The 21,045-nt window shown below is 42.9% G+C and overlaps 1 protein-coding gene across 3 annotated transcripts in view; it reads left to right on the top strand.

The window, feature by feature from the left end:
* The window catches only part of dusp8a (dual specificity phosphatase 8a), a 37,272-nt gene that overhangs the window by 7,589 nt on the left and 8,638 nt on the right, over positions 1-21,045 (top strand). For 2 of the 3 annotated variants that reach the window (XM_028407786.1, XM_028407787.1), the window contains exon 3: positions 6,593-6,731. In XM_028407786.1, the coding sequence (XP_028263587.1) occupies positions 6,593-6,731 (139 nt within the window). Of the gene's footprint in view, positions 1-6,592; positions 6,732-19,400; positions 20,119-21,045 lie in introns of those variants that run through there. The other variant, XM_028407788.1, reaches the window with a different exon arrangement.

The raw sequence follows: 21,045 nt of genomic DNA, 5'->3' as shown, positions 1-21,045 counted from the left end.
CATCTGGTACGTGGCAAGAAAAGTGGAGTGACAAATAATTATTGCCATACTCTACTGTATTGCTCTGCCGCTCTTACACGAACTATGGATAGTTGTTAGTTTCTCAAATAAAATAAATCTTTTAGATGATAGAATCTGGTACATTTGTGTTACACTCTACTAAAAGGCTTTATTTCATAGGCAGTCACATGCTTTTCATCACCCAAAAATTACCATTATTTACAGTGCAAAGATCTATTTGTGCAGGGTTTCAGCCTTTGTTAGCATTTGCCTGTAGCCTGAAGACCATGTGAGAGATCCTGCATCTTACACTTTTTGACTCATCTTGTCTCCATCAGATAATGGTGTTATTTTGGTTGTTGATGATACATGACCTACTTTAGCAGACTATAGATTTAGTCAGGAACATCACAAACTGCAAGACAAACTGAGAATGTTGGGAAATGCTGCCGTGTTTTTGATTTTTTTTTGTTAGTACAGCAACCCTGCCTGTGTTATGCTGGGTTCATCTCTATGTGGGGTCCTGTACTTGGCACGTCTCACACATTGGCACCCCACAGAGTCATGCTTCCTCTTGCTTTCTCTCGCTTTCAGTCTCATGACAGCTCTTGTCTGTCTCCTGCAACCACAGGCTTCAGCATCCCAGCACCACCCTGCATCGTTTGTTCAATTTTTCTGTCCCTTGTCTAGTGTTGCCCAATGGCTGGTATGTTATTATCCATTCCCCACCACCAGTAAAGAGGATAAGGCTTGCGATTAATGCTTGGCTGGATAAAGCTGGAACTAGCCGGGTGAAAGAGGAGGGCCTGACGGACCCAGACTCTTTTGTTATTGGCTAAGGATGACATCATCCCTTTTGTGTGGCCACTGGCAGGCCGCGGGCTGGGCACGTGCAGACTGGCTGTGTGGTGTTAAAGCCAGCTCCCAGCTAACCACCCCCCCCCACCACATGCAGACACACACACACCATCCTCTCTACCCCCACATGCTCCAAGCATCGCCAGGAGCCACCTCAGCCAGCCAAGACAGCAAAGGACACCATTGTGGCTCTTTGTTGAGGAAGTGAATGCAGGAAGCGGGAGAGCAGCATTGAGGGTATTTATGGATGGGCTGCTGCCTCTGCCTCCTCTCTGGCTGCCTCTACCCTCCAATCCCATTGAGAACTAATAGCCTGCATCCCCCAAGGCACTGCACTCACCATCTTTCATAGAAGCTCTCCCAATGCTTCAGTTGTGCTTCACTGTGCTTAATAAGCATCCCTGACCAGCACAACAGCAATCAAAATGGTGCCCTGTTTTTTCTGGCTTTCACATCTCATCCCTTCATAACCTCTTTATTAATGCACACTATTATGTAGGTTAGAGAGAACTGTATATAGTAGGTCATGTGGAGGGGGACCTCTTCTGGGATAGGGACGGCCAGGCTTAGTGAGGAATAGGGCTTCCTCGTGCCTTTTCTGACAGGCTGGAGGGCAGGCGGCTGGTTTCTTGGCTTAAGCCCGGCTAATCCCTGTTGCTGTGATGGGGGCAGCCGGCCAGGCAGGCCTAACAGATGGACCAGAGGTTTTCTCTACCAGCAACCAGCCCAGGGAAGCACCCTATCCTCCTGTACTATATAATGAAGGCTATACCTCTGATGAATGAATCAAGAGTAGTAGAGAGACCACAGCAGCCTAGAGATATGTTACTCTACAAGCTATCACATGCCTGAATGTGGTGGAACCTAGAAATTTTGTAGCATGTAGTTTTATGTGGCAAAATGCCATCAAATATTCAGCTATTATTCAGCATTTTTGCTATGTACTCAAAAATCCTGTGTACCAGCCCTACTGACCTAGTTAAGTGGATCAGGTATCATCCTCCTGTGACCAGTTCACCTTTTTGGTTTTGTGTCCATGTAAAATGTGTTGTTTTCTAAGAGGGTTTTTAATGAAAGAGGAAAAAAAACTATTCTATCAGAATTCCACTCACCTTACGCCTTTCATATTTTGGAATAATCCAGAGTTAAGTAAATTCAGGCACAGCCAAGATGGCGACTCATCAAGTGACGTCACACAGTGTTTGTCCATCTTTTTTTACAATCTGTGCTTTAAAAAGGTTTCTCAGTAAAACTGCGCTTGGCATTATAACATTATTTCTGTGTCTGTATAAAGTACAAGATCAATCAAATTGAAAGATAAATAAAATAATCGTTAGATACCACACTGGTTTGTCAGGCCTTTATGGCAACATTCTTCATTTTGTCCTATAATTATACTCTTGTATGTCTTCAAGTGTTGTGATACCAGCATATTAGACATGATAATGAACAGTTGCCCAATTATTGTTGTTTGGTATAATGGCTACGTAGCAATAAAGCAGACCAGGCAGTGGCTCTGTGATCTTGTCTGTGATCTTAATTGGTAGGATTGGCTGAGTGCCCTGCTGTACAGGGAGAGACAACACGTGACCAGCTAATGCATTTATGCAATGAAGAAGATCTCCATCAATTTACTGACGGTGCACCATATGTTTTGTTTATCCTCCTCTCGAAGGGGTATAAGGGGGGGTTAGCTGAAATGACACATGATGGGAAATCCAAGGATAATTTGGAGAATCAAGGGCAAAATTGTACCTACCTAATTTTTGTTATTTAAGCCTCGAGAGGAAGAAGGATGGTATTATTCTGGAAGTTTCCAGTGACTAACAGTACAGTATTTCAAAATGAAGGACAACACACACACATTTTGATGTGTCATCAGCCTTCACAGCAGCGACAAAACTTAGCTGATGACTCACAGTGTGGATTGTTTCTCAGATGGCCTGCAGGGCAAACTTAGGGAATTTTCTGTATGTTTCATTCACAGTTTTCCAAACAAAGATATTATAGCTGGTGGTGTTTTTTTTCCTGACAGTGCCAGATATGTCATGTGTTTGCTTGGGGAGGTCATGGCATGAATCATGCTTTTCTTCTAAAAATCCCACTGTGTGACATAGAGACATTATGCATGCATGTGGTTTTAAACATAATGCAAACCAAAGTAGTATTTATGTTTTAGTGCACACAAGGATAGAGGGTTAATTTGAAGGATATGAAAGGTACTTTCCATTATATAAAAAGTCAGAAGGGTGACATAGTGTCACTGGATCTATAGCATGCATATCTTTATACTGTATATATAATGTATGTAAAAATATACAGGCATTACCTCCATCTTAATGTGTAGCATGTGGGTGTGAAAGTTGGCCGGACATTCTACAGTGCCAAGGTGTAACTAGATCAGATGGTAGCACATACGTGGGTATATGGGACTCTCAGCATCCTGCAACATCTTCACAAGCCTGTCATATAGTATGTGCACACTTATCCAACAGTTTACTTTTAATGACGTTTGATGAATGATATCTACTATTTTTTCTTGACTCTTAAACCAGGTTTAACTGTCAGTTACATCCTCATTTTACTTCTTATGGGGGCCTCAGGTCCTCGTAAGGATACAAGTAAACCAACTCTGTGGAACACACATAATGCTTACTGAGGCATACATGGAAAGTGGCACCTGCCATTGCCAGTCAATGACGTCATCTGGCTCCAGGGTGGTAGCTTTACAGTGGTGAGAGAGGTGTAAGTTGTACCCTGTGTGTTTTGCCTAAGCCCTGCCTCTGCATACAGCATGTCCTCTGACAGTATGTAATGTACTGTATATATTTGTCAAGTGTCATGTGTTTTGGGAGTAAGGCCGGTCTGGGGCTAGATTGACATAATGAGAATGTTAGAAATAAGCCAAACCAAAAGAATACGTAAGTGGCAGAAAAAGTAGTATTTCATTCATTCAGTTCACATACGAACAGTTCCAGGCGTGCTCAGCACTGACCATGTCACTGCTCAGTAATACCTCTGAGGTCTACTATCTTGCACAAGCTTTCACTGTACGCGTAATTCCAGATATTTTGTTGCCAAGCTACCAGTGTGTGCTTGTGTGCGTGTGTGCCGAGTGCCCCTACAAAGAAGCATTGACAGTAAACTATGCCCTGACTCAAAGCCTTGCCTCAGATCTTGTTTTTCTTCCTGTCCTTACATATTTCATAACTTCTGATGCTGCCTGCCAGCAACTTTGAATTCTTTATTTTAGAGCCATTTTTTTCTAAATTCACATATCAGATACACAAAGTTGCTTGAATTGATTTATTTGTCTGTTTCTTTCCACCTTCCTCTGCAGAGGACAGAAGAAAAATAACTTCTCTCCCGGTACCACTCCTTTTTTTATATCCTGCTTTGACACCACCCTACAGATCCTTGGGTGCAGCAGCAGCGTTTAAGCATTTGGTCTGCCAGTGCCACCTTCTGTCCCTATATCTGATTCTCTTCCTCCCTCTCCTTGCTTACTTTTCCCTTCTTTCTTCACTCTCTGTGGCATTCCTTGTTCACCTGCAGTGTGCATGCATCAAAGCGCCTGGGCCAGCTATGTAATAGTAGTGATGCTGTAGCACTGCAGAGGAATTGTACGAGATCTTTACTAGTGCTGCTGCAGTTGGACAGCAAAGCTCAAGGTCTTTGACCTCTAACACTGCAGCAAACTTGCATGCACATATATAGCAGGATGTGTAATCAGTAAAGTAAAATCTAGCTGATATTCTATTATCTGAACTCATAGTCATTCATCAATCAGTCATTCATGCACTCTGTTAGGGGCTATATCCTTTCAGCTCTGGGAACACTTCCAAAGAGGGTTAGGTAAGATTCCAACCTCAGCTGAAAATCCCAATGAATCTCATGTTTACTATGAACTTTATTACAGGTGAAAAACGTAGCATAACAGAAATATAGTGTATTACATTCAGTGCAAGACATGTAACGGACACATTGTTACATAAAATGTGAATAGATCATGCACTGTTATCCATCGAGCATGTTTTACTTCTGTGCCTATTTTGTGTTTACACCATGTAAATGAAAGGTTTGCACAGTGTTACTGATAAACAAAACTGCAGAATATGTCGGGCTGTTATGTGTCTGTGTACAGTTAAAGGCCGGTAATCCTCCAGCATTGAGATCAGACTCCCAAATTAGATCTGATCTCATTAGGATTATTAGCCAAAATTACCCAGGGTTAGTAACGATGGAGCGATTTAAAACAAGGAAGAAGACATGGAGCTTATGATGACCAATTGTGCTTTTTCACTTGATTGCATCTCTTGATACATCTGTGATGACAATATATCAAGCTGGTTGGCATCACAGGGTAGAATATTTTATGGAGAGATATGACAATCTTTGACCCATCATAGGTATGTGGTCAATATGATGATGATAAGAAAACAGGTTGCTTCACATGATCCATGTGACAGATTAGATTTAGTGTTAAGTTGGATCTATGCAGGCAGAGAGAAGTCGGGTTTTACTTGGCTGGAGTAAGCTGTGACCAGACTTCACACGCTGACCTTGTCCTGTCTAAATCACCTGCCTGGCTGTTTTCCAGGCCACTCCGATACAGCTGCTCTGTAAGCAGAAATATAATCGGGCACACTCTAGAGCTGTGTATACCATGAGCTATCACCAGTGTTAGCTAGCAGCTAATCAGTGGCACATTGTGGGTGAGAATGGTGTTCTTTTGTTTGTCGTCCTCGCCCTTTCTGTCTGCTCTTCCCCCTCCTCAGTTGTCTCATCCTTCTCTTCCTTCTTTTCATATACATCAATCTTGTATCCATTGCTGCCTGCCCCACTACTCGCCTACCCCATCGTCTCCATCCCTTCCACCCTTAAGCTAGCTCTCCTTTCCCCTCCCTCCCTTTCCCTTCTCATGTCCAGTGGCGGTTCAGTGATGCAGTGATTCATAGCTGCAGTAGGCGCTGCCTGATGGTCATGTGACCAAAGCCTGCCTGACAACATGGGGAACAACACAGCCTGGCAACTGTGTGTGTGTGTGTTTGTGTGCGCGTGCAGCTACATGCACACACTCCTCATGCAATCACACACATAAACACACACAGGCGCAAAAAACACTTTGTCACTTTAGCGCATGCTCACATCCTCTTATCTTTCTTACAATCTGACAAAAACAACGTCACTTGGATGCACTAGATGCCCACACCCTTCGCTATGTGGCCTGCTTTTATGATTTTACTGATATAACCTGCCATCACAGCAATCTTCTCAGCAAAAATATTAGAGATGCACAGTGCAATACTCATCGTGCATTATTTATAATCCTATGCTTTATCTCCATAACTTGAACTTGTCGTTTATCCTGCTGACTTTTGCAGTCAGAGCCAATGTTGATTCCCTCACTCCCCATGCAGTGCTGTCTGCCTTCCATTTTTTTATTCCTTATTTCCACTTCCTGGTGAATATGAGGTAAGAAATTTGGTGAAGTGTTTGAGGAAACCATCACAGGTTCAGTCCCAGATTACAAGCCTTACAGATGTAATGCACATAATAGTTAATGCAGGTGTACCAATACAATCATGCAAATATGCCAATTGTCAAGATGTTAAGCATTCCAGGTATACACTGAATGAGCTAATTATCTTCCTTGTCGACTGTGGGATCCTTGTCATATTCTCCCCTGAATAATAAACATTCCTTTCTTTCTTGTTGTTTATCCTTTGTGCAGGTGGAGCTGGGCAGGAAGCAGGAAGTGGTGGTTTATGACCAGAGTTCCAAAGAGGCAGGGCATCTGTCCAAAGATGGCTTTGTGCACATCCTCATGGGAAAATTGGAGGGCACCTTCCACAAAGTCTCCTTGCTCACCGGTATGCTGTGTGTGAGTGTGTGTTTGAGTGTGTGCGCGCATATGCATGCACCTGCACCTGTGATGATGGAGGTGGTGTTTTCTCTTGGATACACGTCCACACAGCAAGCAGGTGGACTGTTGTCGTTGCACTATTTGGTCAGCAGATGTCACTGACAAGCACAGTGTAATTTCAGCATGTCTCCATGCTGAACTACTACTCACAGGTGTATGTGAAGATAGGAGGAGGTTTAAAGGAATGCAGCCTTGATTCTAAGCCTCTCTGATGACTCTTTGATGTTTAAGCTTCTCTGAAGTCATCAGCATTGCCACGTGATAATGAAGCTTAATTTCCAATCCTCTGACCATATTTACTGCTGTTATTATCCTGTCATAGTGTCCACTAAGCACAGTAAGACTTATAATTATACCCGAGCAAGACTGTTAATAGCCTTGTTGAGTTAATAACATCTTCACCACAGCTTTTTAAGGGACAGCGTTACATACGCATCCACCCTCAGAGGCTTATGAATCCGTCCCAAATGTGTCAGCACAGAGAGGAAAAAGTAATCTGCCTCAGTCAGGATTGGAAATGAGATGGCAGAGGCATGCTCAAGGAAAATCTCTGCTCTCTTCCTCTGCATCCCTATTCTTCTGCTTCACTCCGTTCTCTCCCTCTGCTGCGAGATTAGTGCTTTTTCATGAGTCATTCACAGATGCTTAGAATTGCCTCAAAACACCCAAGATCCACAATTAGTCACAGAGATGTACTAAGCACATGCTTCAGATTGATACAGCCATGAAAACAGTACTTTATGCATACACAACAATGTTTGATGCCACACATGCATTCTCTAATTGTCTGTGGAAGCCAGGATTTTGCTCCTCAGCTTTTCCGATCAGACATTTCATTGTTAATAATGAAAGACCTCCTTTGTCAGCAGTTTCAATGTCTTCTCCTCCTTTATGAGTCTCCACTGCTCACTCTCACTGCATTTCATCAGGAGGAAAAAAAGCAGAATCACACCTCTTCCATTTCTGTCCCCTCTTTTCTGCTGTTTCCACGACAACAGTGGCAGAGAATATTCCCCAGAAGGATTCAGCCAATGGCGTTGGCTGATGTTTGGGTGGGTGTACTATTGGGGTCAGTGGAACTAGCAGCCAGTGCTTGTGCATACATGATGTTTATGTGTTAATGCATGCATGTGGGTGGGGAAATGGAGATTATTGCATGCATGCATTATGACATCATGTGAATGGGTCTGCTTGTGTGTCAAAGGAAGCCTCAGGGAAACAGCTTGAGAGATGTGAATAGGAAATGAGTGCCAATGCTTGAGAGAAGTTTTTCTTAGATTCCTAAATTCACAGTATGGGAGAAGCTCTGTCTTTGGGTTCAAGGTGCAAAGAATTGATGCACCAAGCATGCCTTGCACCTTTACTGCTTATAAATGCAACATATTGAAAAGCCCAGTGTTAACATAGCTGTATGCCCTCCTGTGGTCGAGTGATTAAGTGCATATAAGAGCTGTTGGTTTAGGAATTGCTTATCACTATCGTAGCAAGAATGTAAGCGTAGTTTGTTGCTGATCGGAGAAAAAAAATAGTGAATAAATAAAACACTGCATGTTGAGAACTTTTTCCTTTTTCTCTGTATGTGTTATTTGTCCTCTTCTTTATTTCTTTATTTTAATTCCCCTCCACTCTCACATGCTTAACTGTAATTTTATGATTTAAAAAATGGAAGCAGTACTCTTCTTCTCCCTCTGTAGTCCTCCATTCACCCCCACCTCCTTCTTTTCCACCTCCCCTCCACTGAACCTCTGATTTATGATGCTAATAATTCCTGCGATGACTTCATATCTGACTGATGGCTTATTTTCAGCCTCACATATGCAGACCACACACACACATGCTCGCACAGACACACACAATATAAGATTGCTGCAAATCAAGCAAGGGATCATGTGTATAGGATGTGAAAGAAGAGAAAATCAGAGATGATGAAAAGAAAAAATGAGATAGACAAGGTAAATAAAAGAATCATTGCTAAGCTAGCTGTTTGATGGGAAGACGATTTTCTGCCTAGGCTGTTATTTATGTAGCTTTTCAACGGGAGATTAGGTCACAGTTTTTGTAGAAAGACATGCTTGTCATATTTTAAAACATATGTATATGTTTTAAAATGTATACAGTTATTGACTTAAACTTCCCTCAAACTAAAGGAAATTATTGGAGGAAGTCACCACAAAAGCTGTTTGAATGACGTGTTACATGACCAAAGGGCCCGGACTGGGAGCATATTGATCCAAAAAACAATCTATGACTCCTCTTAGGTTTCTGTCCATTCACTAAATAATCAATAACTCAGTTTCAGGAAGCACATCACTTCCTACATGTGGATGATGTCACAATGTCCCAGTAGGGCAGTTGTTTTTGTGAATGAGAGAAATAATCTGGGTTGCGACAGACTTACACCCTGTATTTAGTTCAAAATATGTTTTCACAAAGGATGTGGTAGTTGTGGCAAAATGGCTGCATCACACATGCTTATAAATCCAGGGTTAGGCACATGCTCATTCATCGATTGTGTAGAAGTGTTTGTGAGAAACATGTCTCTCTCAGGACAGACATATTTTTACCACAGCGGTGATCTCACCCAGTTGGAGCTCAGGCTTACGCTTCTTGCCTTTTTCAGAATTCTGATTATGTGTGTGTGTGTGTGTGTGTGTGTGTAAAAGAGAAAACTTGTCTTGGTTGGAGCCAGCTGCCTTCCCAGTGGGTCTAAAGTTTGCATGTTTCCCACCAATCTGCAAGTGCACAGCCAAACCAATGATAACACTGAGCACTGCCTGCTGGTGTGTAGCTAGGTGGTATGTCAGCCGAAGCCAGCTGCATAGCTGTGTCATGCGTCACAGGAGCTCTGATGTAGGCCTGCCAGGGTGAAACGTTTTGCTGTTGGCACCCGAACCCCATGCTCCAGTTTTAGCAGAAGATGTTGAGACAGAATAGTTAAGAGAATTATCAAAAAGGGAAAGAGTGACAAAAAAACACTGCTGCTGTGCTGATGAAAAGAAAGTTTGAGAGTGGTTTCAAGAGGCAGAGAGCTGGAGATAAAAATAACAGCACATTTTATTCTTAGAACACATGTTTTTTTTTTTTTGGAAGTACGGAAAAAAGTAGAAATATGGCATGAAATAAATGCTAGAAAAAAAATATATGAAGGAGTCTCACAAGCTTGGTCATGAAAGAGGAAATAAAGGTGTAGGCACATGCAGATGTGCAAGATTGCTCTTAATCTTTTCGTGGACCATCTGCCAGTGTTTTTCGCATGCCTACTTAAACGGGACACCACTGGGTCAAAGAGAGAAAAGGGACAGAATCAGATGAAGAGCGTAAGCTGTGTGTGAAAATGCAGAAGCACAAAAAAAGGTCCCTTTAGGCTAAAAACAAGCCATAGTCCGTCAACTCTCCTATTAATCATGCTCTCCATTGCAATTGCATTTATGCACTTGCTGGTTAGCTTGCAAGCTTCAATAGATATCTCCATGACACATTGCTTCTTTGACAGTCTTTACATGATCATTTAAAACATTCACTGTGTCAAAGCTTTGTTGCACACAACTGGAATTCTATGTTTAAAAGGAGTCTTGATACAGAAGACAATATACATAATAAAATAATATATTTTGCACACTGCGTATTTCTGTCATATGTACTCTATGTGGGCCACAGTTTGGGTTTTACAGGTTAGCACACTGACTCCCACGCTGTCAGTCTGCCAGCTCAGTGCAGAAGTACACAAGATGAGACACGGTTGATGACATACTGATGAGAGGTATTAGAAGATGAAAGGGTGCCTCTCTCTCATTTTTCTCTCTCTCACACACACTAAAAACATGCACACACACTGCTGTGCACCCCAGGGCTTTGATGAGATCAGGTTAGGGTGTGACTGCACAGTCTGAGGTACAAAGGTCAATTCAGTTATGTGTCGTTCTGCTGTGCTGTTATACAACAGGGCGGTGGCCCCTGTGTGTGTGTGTGTCTGTGTGTGTGTGCAGACAGGCTTTAGAGAGAAGCTGGAGAGGTGAGGTAATCATGGGAGGCTAAAACTCACAATACAGCCGTTCACAGAGACATTCCAATGAGCTACATAAGGAGGTCTGTTTCTGTCGGTGTGTGTCGTTTTATGTGCTTGTGTGCATGAATATGTGCAATTGTCTCACAATATGTGTGTGAGACAAGATTTGATAGGGCGCATGTGGGAAAAATACAAAAACAAATCAGCCTAGCAGGAAGTCTCTCTGTCCTCTAAGGTCCTATTTAGGCAGAGAAACCCCGCAAGAATGTCAATCATGACAAACCTGCAGAAAGTAAAGATTTGCTGCAGAATCACTTTTGAGTGGAATCAGATTGGCATGATCAATTAAGCTGCGTACACAACGGTTGATTGACATTTGCTTACCACTCTGGACCTCCAGGTGTGTTGTTGTTGGCCATGGTGTGGGTCAGAGGGTGCAAATTAATTATAGCTATGCCTGAAGTCAATTTTCTTCTTTCCTCTTACTTCGTCTTTCTAACTTCCCCCTCACCCCCTTCCCCTTAACCTCTTAACTTGCCCTTTCTGTACCTCCTTGCCCCTTTTTTCCCACTCTGCCTCCTCCTCCTCCATTCCCATTACACCATAGAGAGCTCCAGCAGATCAATGATTTCATTGAGAAAGAGCCAGTTGTGCCATTAGGAGGTGAGCTCACTGTCCCCAGGGAGATCTGAGACAGGCTTCTCAATGACCTCGACTTCTTATCCATCTCTCCTTCAGCCCCCCTTTACCTTCCCCCTTTTTCTTCCTTTCCTTGTCCCTGCTCCTTCTCCTCCTCCTCTTCCTCCTTCCTCTCCTCTGTTTCATGGTGCTGAGAACACAACTCTATTTTTAGGCTTAGACTCCTGCGGTCTTCACATCTGGCGCCAGTGGCCTCGGTGCTCTCACCCTGGCCTCCATAGACACACATACACGCACACACTGACCCCACCCCACCAGGCACCAAGGGAGCACAAAGGTCAAAAAATATGGGCTACGAAATATCAATGACATCACCTCCCTGTTGTGAAAAGTGTTTTAGATTTTGAGAAGCCTTTGAGCTGCACATTGACATACTGCTCTGTTTTCTGCAAGCCATCACTCTGCATGTATGTAACAGGGTCCTTTTTATAAGGTTCACACCTTTATGAGGTATAGTGCATACTTTTATCTTTTAACTGACACACTTGAGCATGCCTGCAGATGCATGCACATATGGAATCACACACACACACAGTATGGTAACAGGGCCCAGAGGAGGTCTGTGCCTAGTTTGAGTTTTATGTAACAATGTTCTGTTTCTGCCAGCGTTCTCACCCCCCCTCCCTCATCTGTCTCATTGGTCTCACATGATGAGCTTGATGTCATTTTCCCCTTCTTTCCCTCAAAACTGAAGAACAAAAACAGGCCATCGTGTGTGTGTGTGTGTGTGTGTTTATGCGTCTGTGTGTGTTTATGTGAGCTGCTGCCAAATGTTTCCACCATGACGTGATCTTACTGCTCTGCTTGCCTCCTGCTCTTCTTCTCTTCCTTCTTCATCAGCCAGAGTGCATTACTAGGTCTACTGGACCACACATGCATGGACACACACTTGTGAAACAGTCATATACTTTAGCATGCAAAGAGAGAGTGACATTTTCTCCCAAATAGACGCACAAGAGCATAAAGTCCAAGTAACACAGATAAGGATTAGTGAGATGACGACACTCACCCAAGACCCACATGTAATTTTTATAGCTGAGAGGGACACTCACCCTAAAATCAAGTAAACTTAATCTCAGTGTGAGGGCCTGGGTGCTTAATAAGAGCAATTCTATATTCTGTTTTTTTACCCAAACAGGTCTGACAACTGAATCACTACACAGAGGTCAACATGCATCGACATACCCAATACTGAAAGTAGACATTAATGGTGACCCTCACAGTTGAAGCCCTGTTCTGCACACTGATGTGTTTGGAGTTCAGTTCAAATAGTTCCTATATAAATTGCTCCAAAATAGGTCTTGTGAATTTCTTGAGTACCTGAGTAATGACTTACGGAGACATAACTGTTGATTTTTGCACTTCATTTATTTGGGGCCTTGATAATTGGTATGATATATAAATGTTTGACACCCTTTATTTTCTTACTGTGATAAGTCTTGAGGTGAAGTTCAGACTTTAGGAGATCAATGTTAGACGTTAGATCAAAACATTGCTGTTAAATAGAAATTATGATTTAAGAAAAAAGCACAATAGTTTTTCACACATGTAGTGTTCATGCTCCATAATAAGTTAAGCCTGTGGAGTAACCTCTAACACTGTTTGTACGATACCACCCTAAATCCACAGTTGTTTAAAGCTGTTTTGTGTATACAAGTAACAGCACATACCTTCTGGCCTCTGCTGCATTTGAAATCTATCTGGAGGTCTTTTGAACATCACAATCCGCCTCTACCATGCACTCCACCAGCATAGGATAAAAATAGTTTGTTGAAACTGTTACCTAGGCACTGTCAACACATCAGGTCAACAGGAGCTGAAGCTGAACAGCGAGCTAACCCAGGCCCGGTTCACTCCCATCAGCACCTCATAAATCAGACCTCACAGTGAATTTGGGCCAAGTGCAGTTGATGCACCATCAGGTTACCGCTGCATGATTGTGACACACATACGTTTGTGGAGTGGAAATTTCCAAAGACATAAGAAAAGGGGATAAGAGTAGCTAACAATTATGCTACTTTATCCTACCCGGGCTTGGCCTGCATCCACTGAATTCCATTCATGCTCGGACTGCCCACTGCCGCTCCTGTCATAGCGTCATTCCCTGGAACAATGGTGAATTCCTGTTTATCACCATTCCATCTTTGATGCTCTTTATCTCAAGCATACCACAGTTCTGCTTCCTTATTTACCTATTTAGTTGCCATATTGTTCCTTTTTTTTAATCAGATCTAAACTGAATCTTTGTCACATGGATCAGATTTTAATTCATGGCTGCCTTCTTTATGTGCTACAGAATGAGAATATTTGCATGTGCAGTTTGTCAGTTATTTTCCAGGGAAAAAAAGAGGAAGGATTTTCTTCTCCAGGCTCACTGACAGTGGCGTTCCTTAGCAGAACTGCTAGTTAAAATCCATAGTAATTTAATGATTTTCCTGTTATGTATACAACTGGTATTTCTACCACAAATACATGCTGACCACAAAAATTTTGGGTTGAACCTCTGGGGCTGCTGCTGCTGTTTCCTGATAAAGGCGGGTGAATTTTCCATTACCACGGCAACAGGCTAATTTTGGATTTCCAGGCAAGCCCAAGTCTTAGGATTGAGGAATGCAGCAGTTTGTGATCATTCCCCAGCTCTCCTGATATCACCATCTCTGCGCACACACTGTACAATTCCTCATACACACATGCATAGATGAAGGCAGGTCCATGCAGAGCAGCCGATTCCCCTACTGTTGTGTAACCATTTCCTGTTTCTGATAAAGTGACATCAGGGCTCCCCAGGGTAAAAAAGGGATACGCCTAGATCAGCATGCATGTATACAAATTGTATCTTTATCATTTATTATTTCTTTGCTTGTGCATTCTTTCATTTAGACTCTGGTAAAAGGTGGAAGGCGGAAGTTCCATCATCAGCTTTAAAAATCATTTAACAGCATGATGTAGGCGTTGGCAGGACGCACACAGAAACAGCCTGTTTAGTTCCTCTCACTGCATCACGTCATTCCTTCTCTATTGTTCTTCTGTAGCTGACAGAGTGATGTCATTGCCTCGCTTTGGATGTGACACCTTCAATGACACACAAACACACCCAGCACACACACACATGCACACAGTCTCTCTGGCAATAAAGCTGTCCTTGGCCACAGGTGCTGCTACTGCCTCTGTCACCATGTCCTCTACGCCCAAATACAGTCTCCGGGGTCTAACTCCTGCTTCCCATGCTAACAGATAATATTGGCGTAGCTGTTCATACCTCTCCATGACAGTCACAGACAGACAGCTAATTGTAAGACAGGTAGACAAGAACACTGAATTAAGAGATGGCCAGATGGTGTGGCTTTTCTGCACCCCTGTGAGGACAGTGTGTCTGTCAGCCTGCCTACTGCGCTGAGCTAATTATGGCTGAACTGATCTGAGACCTGCCTGTCAGTCTGCATCCAGAAGTACAACCTCATTAAAACAAACTGAAACTCCTGTCAGCTTCTCTCTGCCAGAGCTGTGCAGTTATTACATTGCTACCATGTGTGTCAGACTATCCCACAGACAGCCAGAGAGGTGAGGTCTGCTTTCACAGAGCTGTTGCCTCTAAGTGCCCCCAAGGAAACCCTGTGCATCCTAGCCCAGGTCATTAGCATTTAGAATGAAATATCCCTCTGTTCTTCTCAAATGAACCTGTGTAGACAAAGTCACCTCTAGGGAAATCAGCTTAGTGAGAAGTACACACACATTACTGCACATAGATGTGCATGATTTCTGTGCATATTTAACCTTTGTCACACACACACATACATCGCTCCCCAAATACAAACTCAAGAGAACAGCTGTTAGCTGTCTCACCTTCACTAAAATTAAGATACACTTTATATGCACACAAACTTACTGGTAAGCCTGTGCCTGTTTTATATTGATGCTTAACAGCCCCCCTTCACACATGCACACTCCAATACCGATGAACACCTCCAACTGGGATTTTTAAGTAGTTCATCTTGTTTATGAAGACCCGTCTGGTCCTGAAAGCCCCCCTTGGAGTGTTTGATAGCTCTTCTTTTCTTTGTGTGTGTTTCTATGTAAATGTGCCTCAGTGGATGTGAGTGTGTAAACTAATTTCTTGCCAGTGAGACAGATTTACTGGTGCAGTAGCTGCGGGTGCGGAGCTCCTCCAGGGGGTTAAGTTGTTTGGAGGGCAGGGGGTCTGCTGTATGACTGATGCGAGCAAACCTCCCCCCAAGCTGCACAGATAGAGATGAAACTACCTCATGCATGAGCACACACACAATCATATACTGCATCTTCCAGCTAATCCCATGCACACACTTGATCTAAGAAGTACCTCCTGCATTTTTTTTCCTTTTTCAGCTTCTCAACCTTTTGTCTTGACGTCGTGAGAGCTCCCATTACATGTCTAGAAAAAAGGGTTTCTGTTAAAGATAGACTGGAAGATTAGGAGAGGACTGACCACATGCTAAAGTTGATTTACTGTATTTAACAAGCTTTATTTTTGGACACATATATTAATGTTTGATACAATAACACAATAACACTCACACATTACCCACAGCGTTATGCGATATGACCACATTATTTCTCTCTCTTGACTTAAACACCCCCCTCTCCTCTACAGCCCCTCCCCCCACCCTCAATTGCTCCATCACTCCATCCATCCTCCCCTCTCTCTCTCTCCCTGGTGACGACCTCACCCCCCAGGCATGGCAGCTGTGTTCTCCTGTAGGCATTACATCACTGCAAGAGCAGCCTTGTTACTGATCCCCTGACAACCAACACTATCAACACACACACACACACACACAGCAATACCCATGTACATCGAGGGAGACACTCACACATATGTTTGTATTTATGCACACTGAAGCAAATAACCGTGTACCCCATCTCAAACCCCTGCAGCAATGTCTCTTTGTCTCCCCCTCACCTTTACACCTCCTCACACGTGGTTACACACACACACACACACACTAAGTCACAGTCCTCATCAGTCTAACCTGCACTATCCAGAGGATGACTTCTTTCTTTCCTGTGATATCTTGACAGAAGATCCACGGTGTCGTATGACGCTCCTGTCACTGCCTGTATCAGTGGCGAGGGAAGGGGAAATGAACTCTTACGAAATATGTTAAACAGAAGAAAAAAACGTAGATGTAGCATGCAAGCATAAATGTCACAGGAGTTTGTCTGATGTGACTGGGAAACAAAAAAAAAAAAGAAAAAGTCTGTTCTTAAATAAAATAATTAATAATAATAAAATAAATGTGCTAATAGTACCTATTTTTAATTTAGATTTAAAAAATAGTATATCAAATGTGTTAATAGCTGTAGTGTGATTACATTTCTGTTATTGTCATTGTAGCACTATATGTGATTATTGTCAGTGTTTTAAAATTCTTCATTTAAATCCTTTTCTTTTTAAAACCCTACTATATAATATATAGCATTAATTATATGCATGGGTAAAATAAAGAGGGGGTTTTGTTTCAAACAGAACATGCAGTATAGAAAGCAAACAATTAAAAAAAATATATAACACATTTTAATTATTTTAGGGCAATTGAAGGCTTCCAGATCTCACCTACATTTGTGCTACTTAAAACATGAATGTCCAACCCAGAACAAGATACTCTTATGTCCTACTACTTTTAATATGTCCTAAATCCATGACTCTTGTTGCTCCAAGGAGGTTGCTTTAGCCAGTTTTATTCTCCAGGGCCACCCTTGGCTTTTACTCGCCTTCTATCTTTCTACCTTACACCAGTATCTCATGCTCATCTCCAACTCTCTCTCCATCTGTTTTGTCCGTCTGTGTGTGTGTAAACTATGCGTTGTCGCAGTAACAGCCCCTGTGCCATAAAAGCACGCTCTAAATCTAATAGAGAATGTCAGTTAAAGGGGGGGCTGGGGTGCCCGGAGTGACCGTTCCACCTATTTCTGTCACAGCAGGGCGCACATGTGCAGTCAATAAAAAAGGCCTGGCTGTCATTTATAGCATCTTGGCTGTAATTCTCTAATTAACACACCTACTATTCTGAGCCTTGTTACCCTGCTGAGGAGTGGAGGAGGAGGAGGAGAGGGGTATAAAGCACATGAGGGCACCGTGTTTGCTTTAGGAGCGCAAAAGAGTCTGACCATTAAAACATCAGCCAGCAGCTACTTTGTTTTGTTGTCGTTGGCTGCCATTGCTGCAGATGTTAGGAAGTGTTTCAAAGCAGGTTTATGGCTTTAAGCCACACAGATAGACCAACCAGGCCTGAGGTGTGAATTCAAACTGGGGCTGAGAATCTGTACATTTGAAGCGCAGTGACCCCAGCTGACCACTGTGGAGTGCCACACCTGCTTCAACCAAATTGTGTATGTTATTGATGATCACTGTGGGAGACCGCCCAACCCAAAGCCAGTGTCTGCATTTTTCACAAAGCTCATCATAAGCAAAGTGACCTATTTCCTCCCCAGACAGTTGAGCAACGGGTGACGTAAGGCTGTTCTCACCCGTGTGTAATCATTCAGGGGTCTGCAGTGATGAGATGAGGTCAGTCAGCATGCAGCTGGCCCCCTAATAGGACATCTTGTCTAAGCATATTTGCCTTTTTTTTAGAGCTGAAAAGTGACTTCATGCATATGACCTGGTTTAAATATAATCAATGTATTTTGATATCTCAACATGAGGTTGAGGAGACAATCAGATATATTTTTTATATTTCTTGCATTAAGCTGATTGACACAATTTAAGGCCTTACTTTGCTTACAAAACTAAAACCATCAAAGCTGTACATGCATCATAATTTTATCACAGTTTACCACAAATTACACACACATTTACATTTGTGATGTGGCCTGCTAGATTGGTTTAAAGTGAGCTGTTGATTTTTCCGGGGATTACAGTCACAGAAATTTCTGTTTTTTGTTTTTTTTTTCAATATAATGGAACCAAATTGCATGTGTGGGCAACAGAACAGAAGGCATCATTGTTAAATACACACTGCCTTCTAAACTTCTACACAATGATGTAGCATCAAGGTGTGCTCTGGCAGAAAACAGTGTATAACAGCAGTAGCAAAACTGCAATTTTTCTTTAACATACATTCTCTTCTAGTTCTTGTTTCCATAGCTGGACTTGTGGCCTACATGTTTGTCATTCCATAGTAAAGTACCCAGAGTCTGTGGCCTGTCAAAATGGATGACGGCTGTCGACCATGAGCTTGTTTGGTCTTCTCATCACCTTCAGCCTTCCTCTTCTGTCTGCTTTCATTTCTTCTGCTCAGTTTTACACTCTCTCCCCTCCTCCTTTTACTTACATCCTCAAAGACAAGAACACAGTGTCTAAACACAGGCGCATTCGACACGAACCAGTGCAGGAAATGTGGTACACATACACATCGCTCACCTTTGGAGACAAATCAGCTGTCAACACACTGGCACAGTCTTAATCCTCCTGCAGTGAGTGTAATGTGCTTAGAAGCTACAGTACATTTCAGGCAATCAACCTAATGTAGGTGTTTGTGTCCTGCTTACATATACACAATACTGTATGAAAGGTAGAGAGTCTATTGATATCAGTCAAGTTTTCTATAAGACATTCAAGCACCATTTCGTATTTTATTGCACATCAACAGAAGTCTTTTTATAAGATTTTTTCTCCTCTGACACTAGTTAGCTAACAGTTTAATAGCTGTGTCTGAGCCTTCTTTCTCCCCTGATAGAGGCCTTCTTCGTAGTTAGGCCCCTGAGGTGGCTGCATATTTGTTGGGTGAGTAAGGAATGTGGTTACATGCCTTAGACATTAGCTATGACGGAGTGCTGGCTCCACAAGAGAGGGAGGTAGCTAAGGAGGAGAAGGGAGGGAGGTTGGGTAGAGCCTGAGCTCACGGCAAGTGAGCTCATTCACCCTCAGAGCGCAGGGAGAGAGTGCAGCTCCGTCATCCTCTTTGCAGGGAGAGAGAAGAGGGAGGGAGAGGGAGGAGTGTAAGCCAGTTACTGAGCGAATGAGAGACGGGGAGAGTGTAGCAGCACAACAATAGTGGGCTGCTCTTCTGGCTCTGCACTCACAGAGAGAGAGAGTGCTCAGAGAAACACATAGACGCTCTGTGGACCAGCTGCAGGCAGAATACAGCTGGCGTTTACATACAGATATTAACAGGCTACTCACTTTTGTTTTTCCTCGTGCTCTCTCTGTGGCGACCATTTTTCAGCAAACCACAGAATTACCAAATACTGACGCAGGAGCATTTTAAAAATTTTTGTGGTCATTGCATTGGGATTTTGTCCATATGTTGACTTGAGGAGTGTGTCTGCAGATATTTTGGACTACATTTTGTTAGTCCATTCGCTGAGGGTCAGCACCTGGATACCCGAGTGGAGTTCTGTGGATATTTACTCTCAGACACATCTCATTTACCTCCTCAGAGGAGAACTCTTCCAATTGTGGCAAGGACTTGCTCCATCTCTGAAGGAAGGAGCACCAGAACTCTGTACGTTAGACAGAGTGTGTTCTGGGGAATGCCTCTGGATGTTGTGATTGCCCCAGCGGAGGACTGCTTTTGGCCGGACCTACAGGAGACAGACATGAGGCTGAAGATCAGGGTCCGTCGGATGAAGGAGGGGAGAGAGCTTCGAGGTGTGTATCCACCTGGAGGAGAAGGGATATATATATATATGTGTGCATTTGTAGGTTCACAGGAATAGAACATCCCTCTGTGGCAAGCGACATGATGAGGATGACGGCCTGTGTGTATAGTATGGCTTACACACAGTACATGCATTGAATTATGATGTATTTTAGTGGGCTTCTGTAAAATAGAGCGCCTGTGTATGAAGGGAATCCTGACAGTGGTTTGTGCACTGCAGATGAGTACAAAGGCAGAGCAGACCCTCAGGTATTCCAGTACAGGCTTGCTGCAAATGAAAGATAGATTGAATGAATTTTAAGGGTCTGTACTGGATCAATAGTGAGATTTACTGCTTGCAGGGAACCAAGCCAGACCTGCTAATTGTTTTCACACCTTTTTGTGTGTGAGGGTAATTTGTTTAGAGAGACAGAGAATAGGAAGAAGGGGGATTAGGAGGATGACATCATAAAGACAAGAAGCAATGAAGAGGAAAGAGAGGATAGAAAAAGAGCTCAGGGGACGAAGAATGAGTGCCGTGACCCACAGTATGACATAGTGCTCATGCTCTCTCAGCCTGTGGTCATTGAGATGTAAAACTATCACAAAGGCTCTTTCTCTTTCTTCTCTGCTCTTTGCTGTTCTCTCTCACTCATGCTGTCCCACTCTCTCTGCAGAATGGTGTCTTGTAGAGATTATGTTATCAATATGTGTGCAGGGTGCACTGCAGGTGTTTAACATAACACCTTTTCACAGGGAGCGATGAGGCAATGCAGAGCAAAGGCTCTGTGGAAAAATCCTTTTTATACAACAACATAGTCATACAGTCAGTTATACAACAATTATAGCATTGTTATTAGATTATTTGGGACATATCTGCGTGAGACTTTGCATGTAAATGTAAATGCACACGGATGCTCTCTCCTGCCACTCTTCAC

This window comes from Parambassis ranga, chromosome 6, assembly GCF_900634625.1.
Source record: "Parambassis ranga chromosome 6, fParRan2.1, whole genome shotgun sequence".
Classification (NCBI taxonomy): domain Eukaryota; kingdom Metazoa; phylum Chordata; class Actinopteri; family Ambassidae; genus Parambassis; species Parambassis ranga.
The sequence above is the reverse complement of the archived record's forward strand: the minus strand, read 5'-3'. Positions and strand labels throughout refer to the sequence as shown.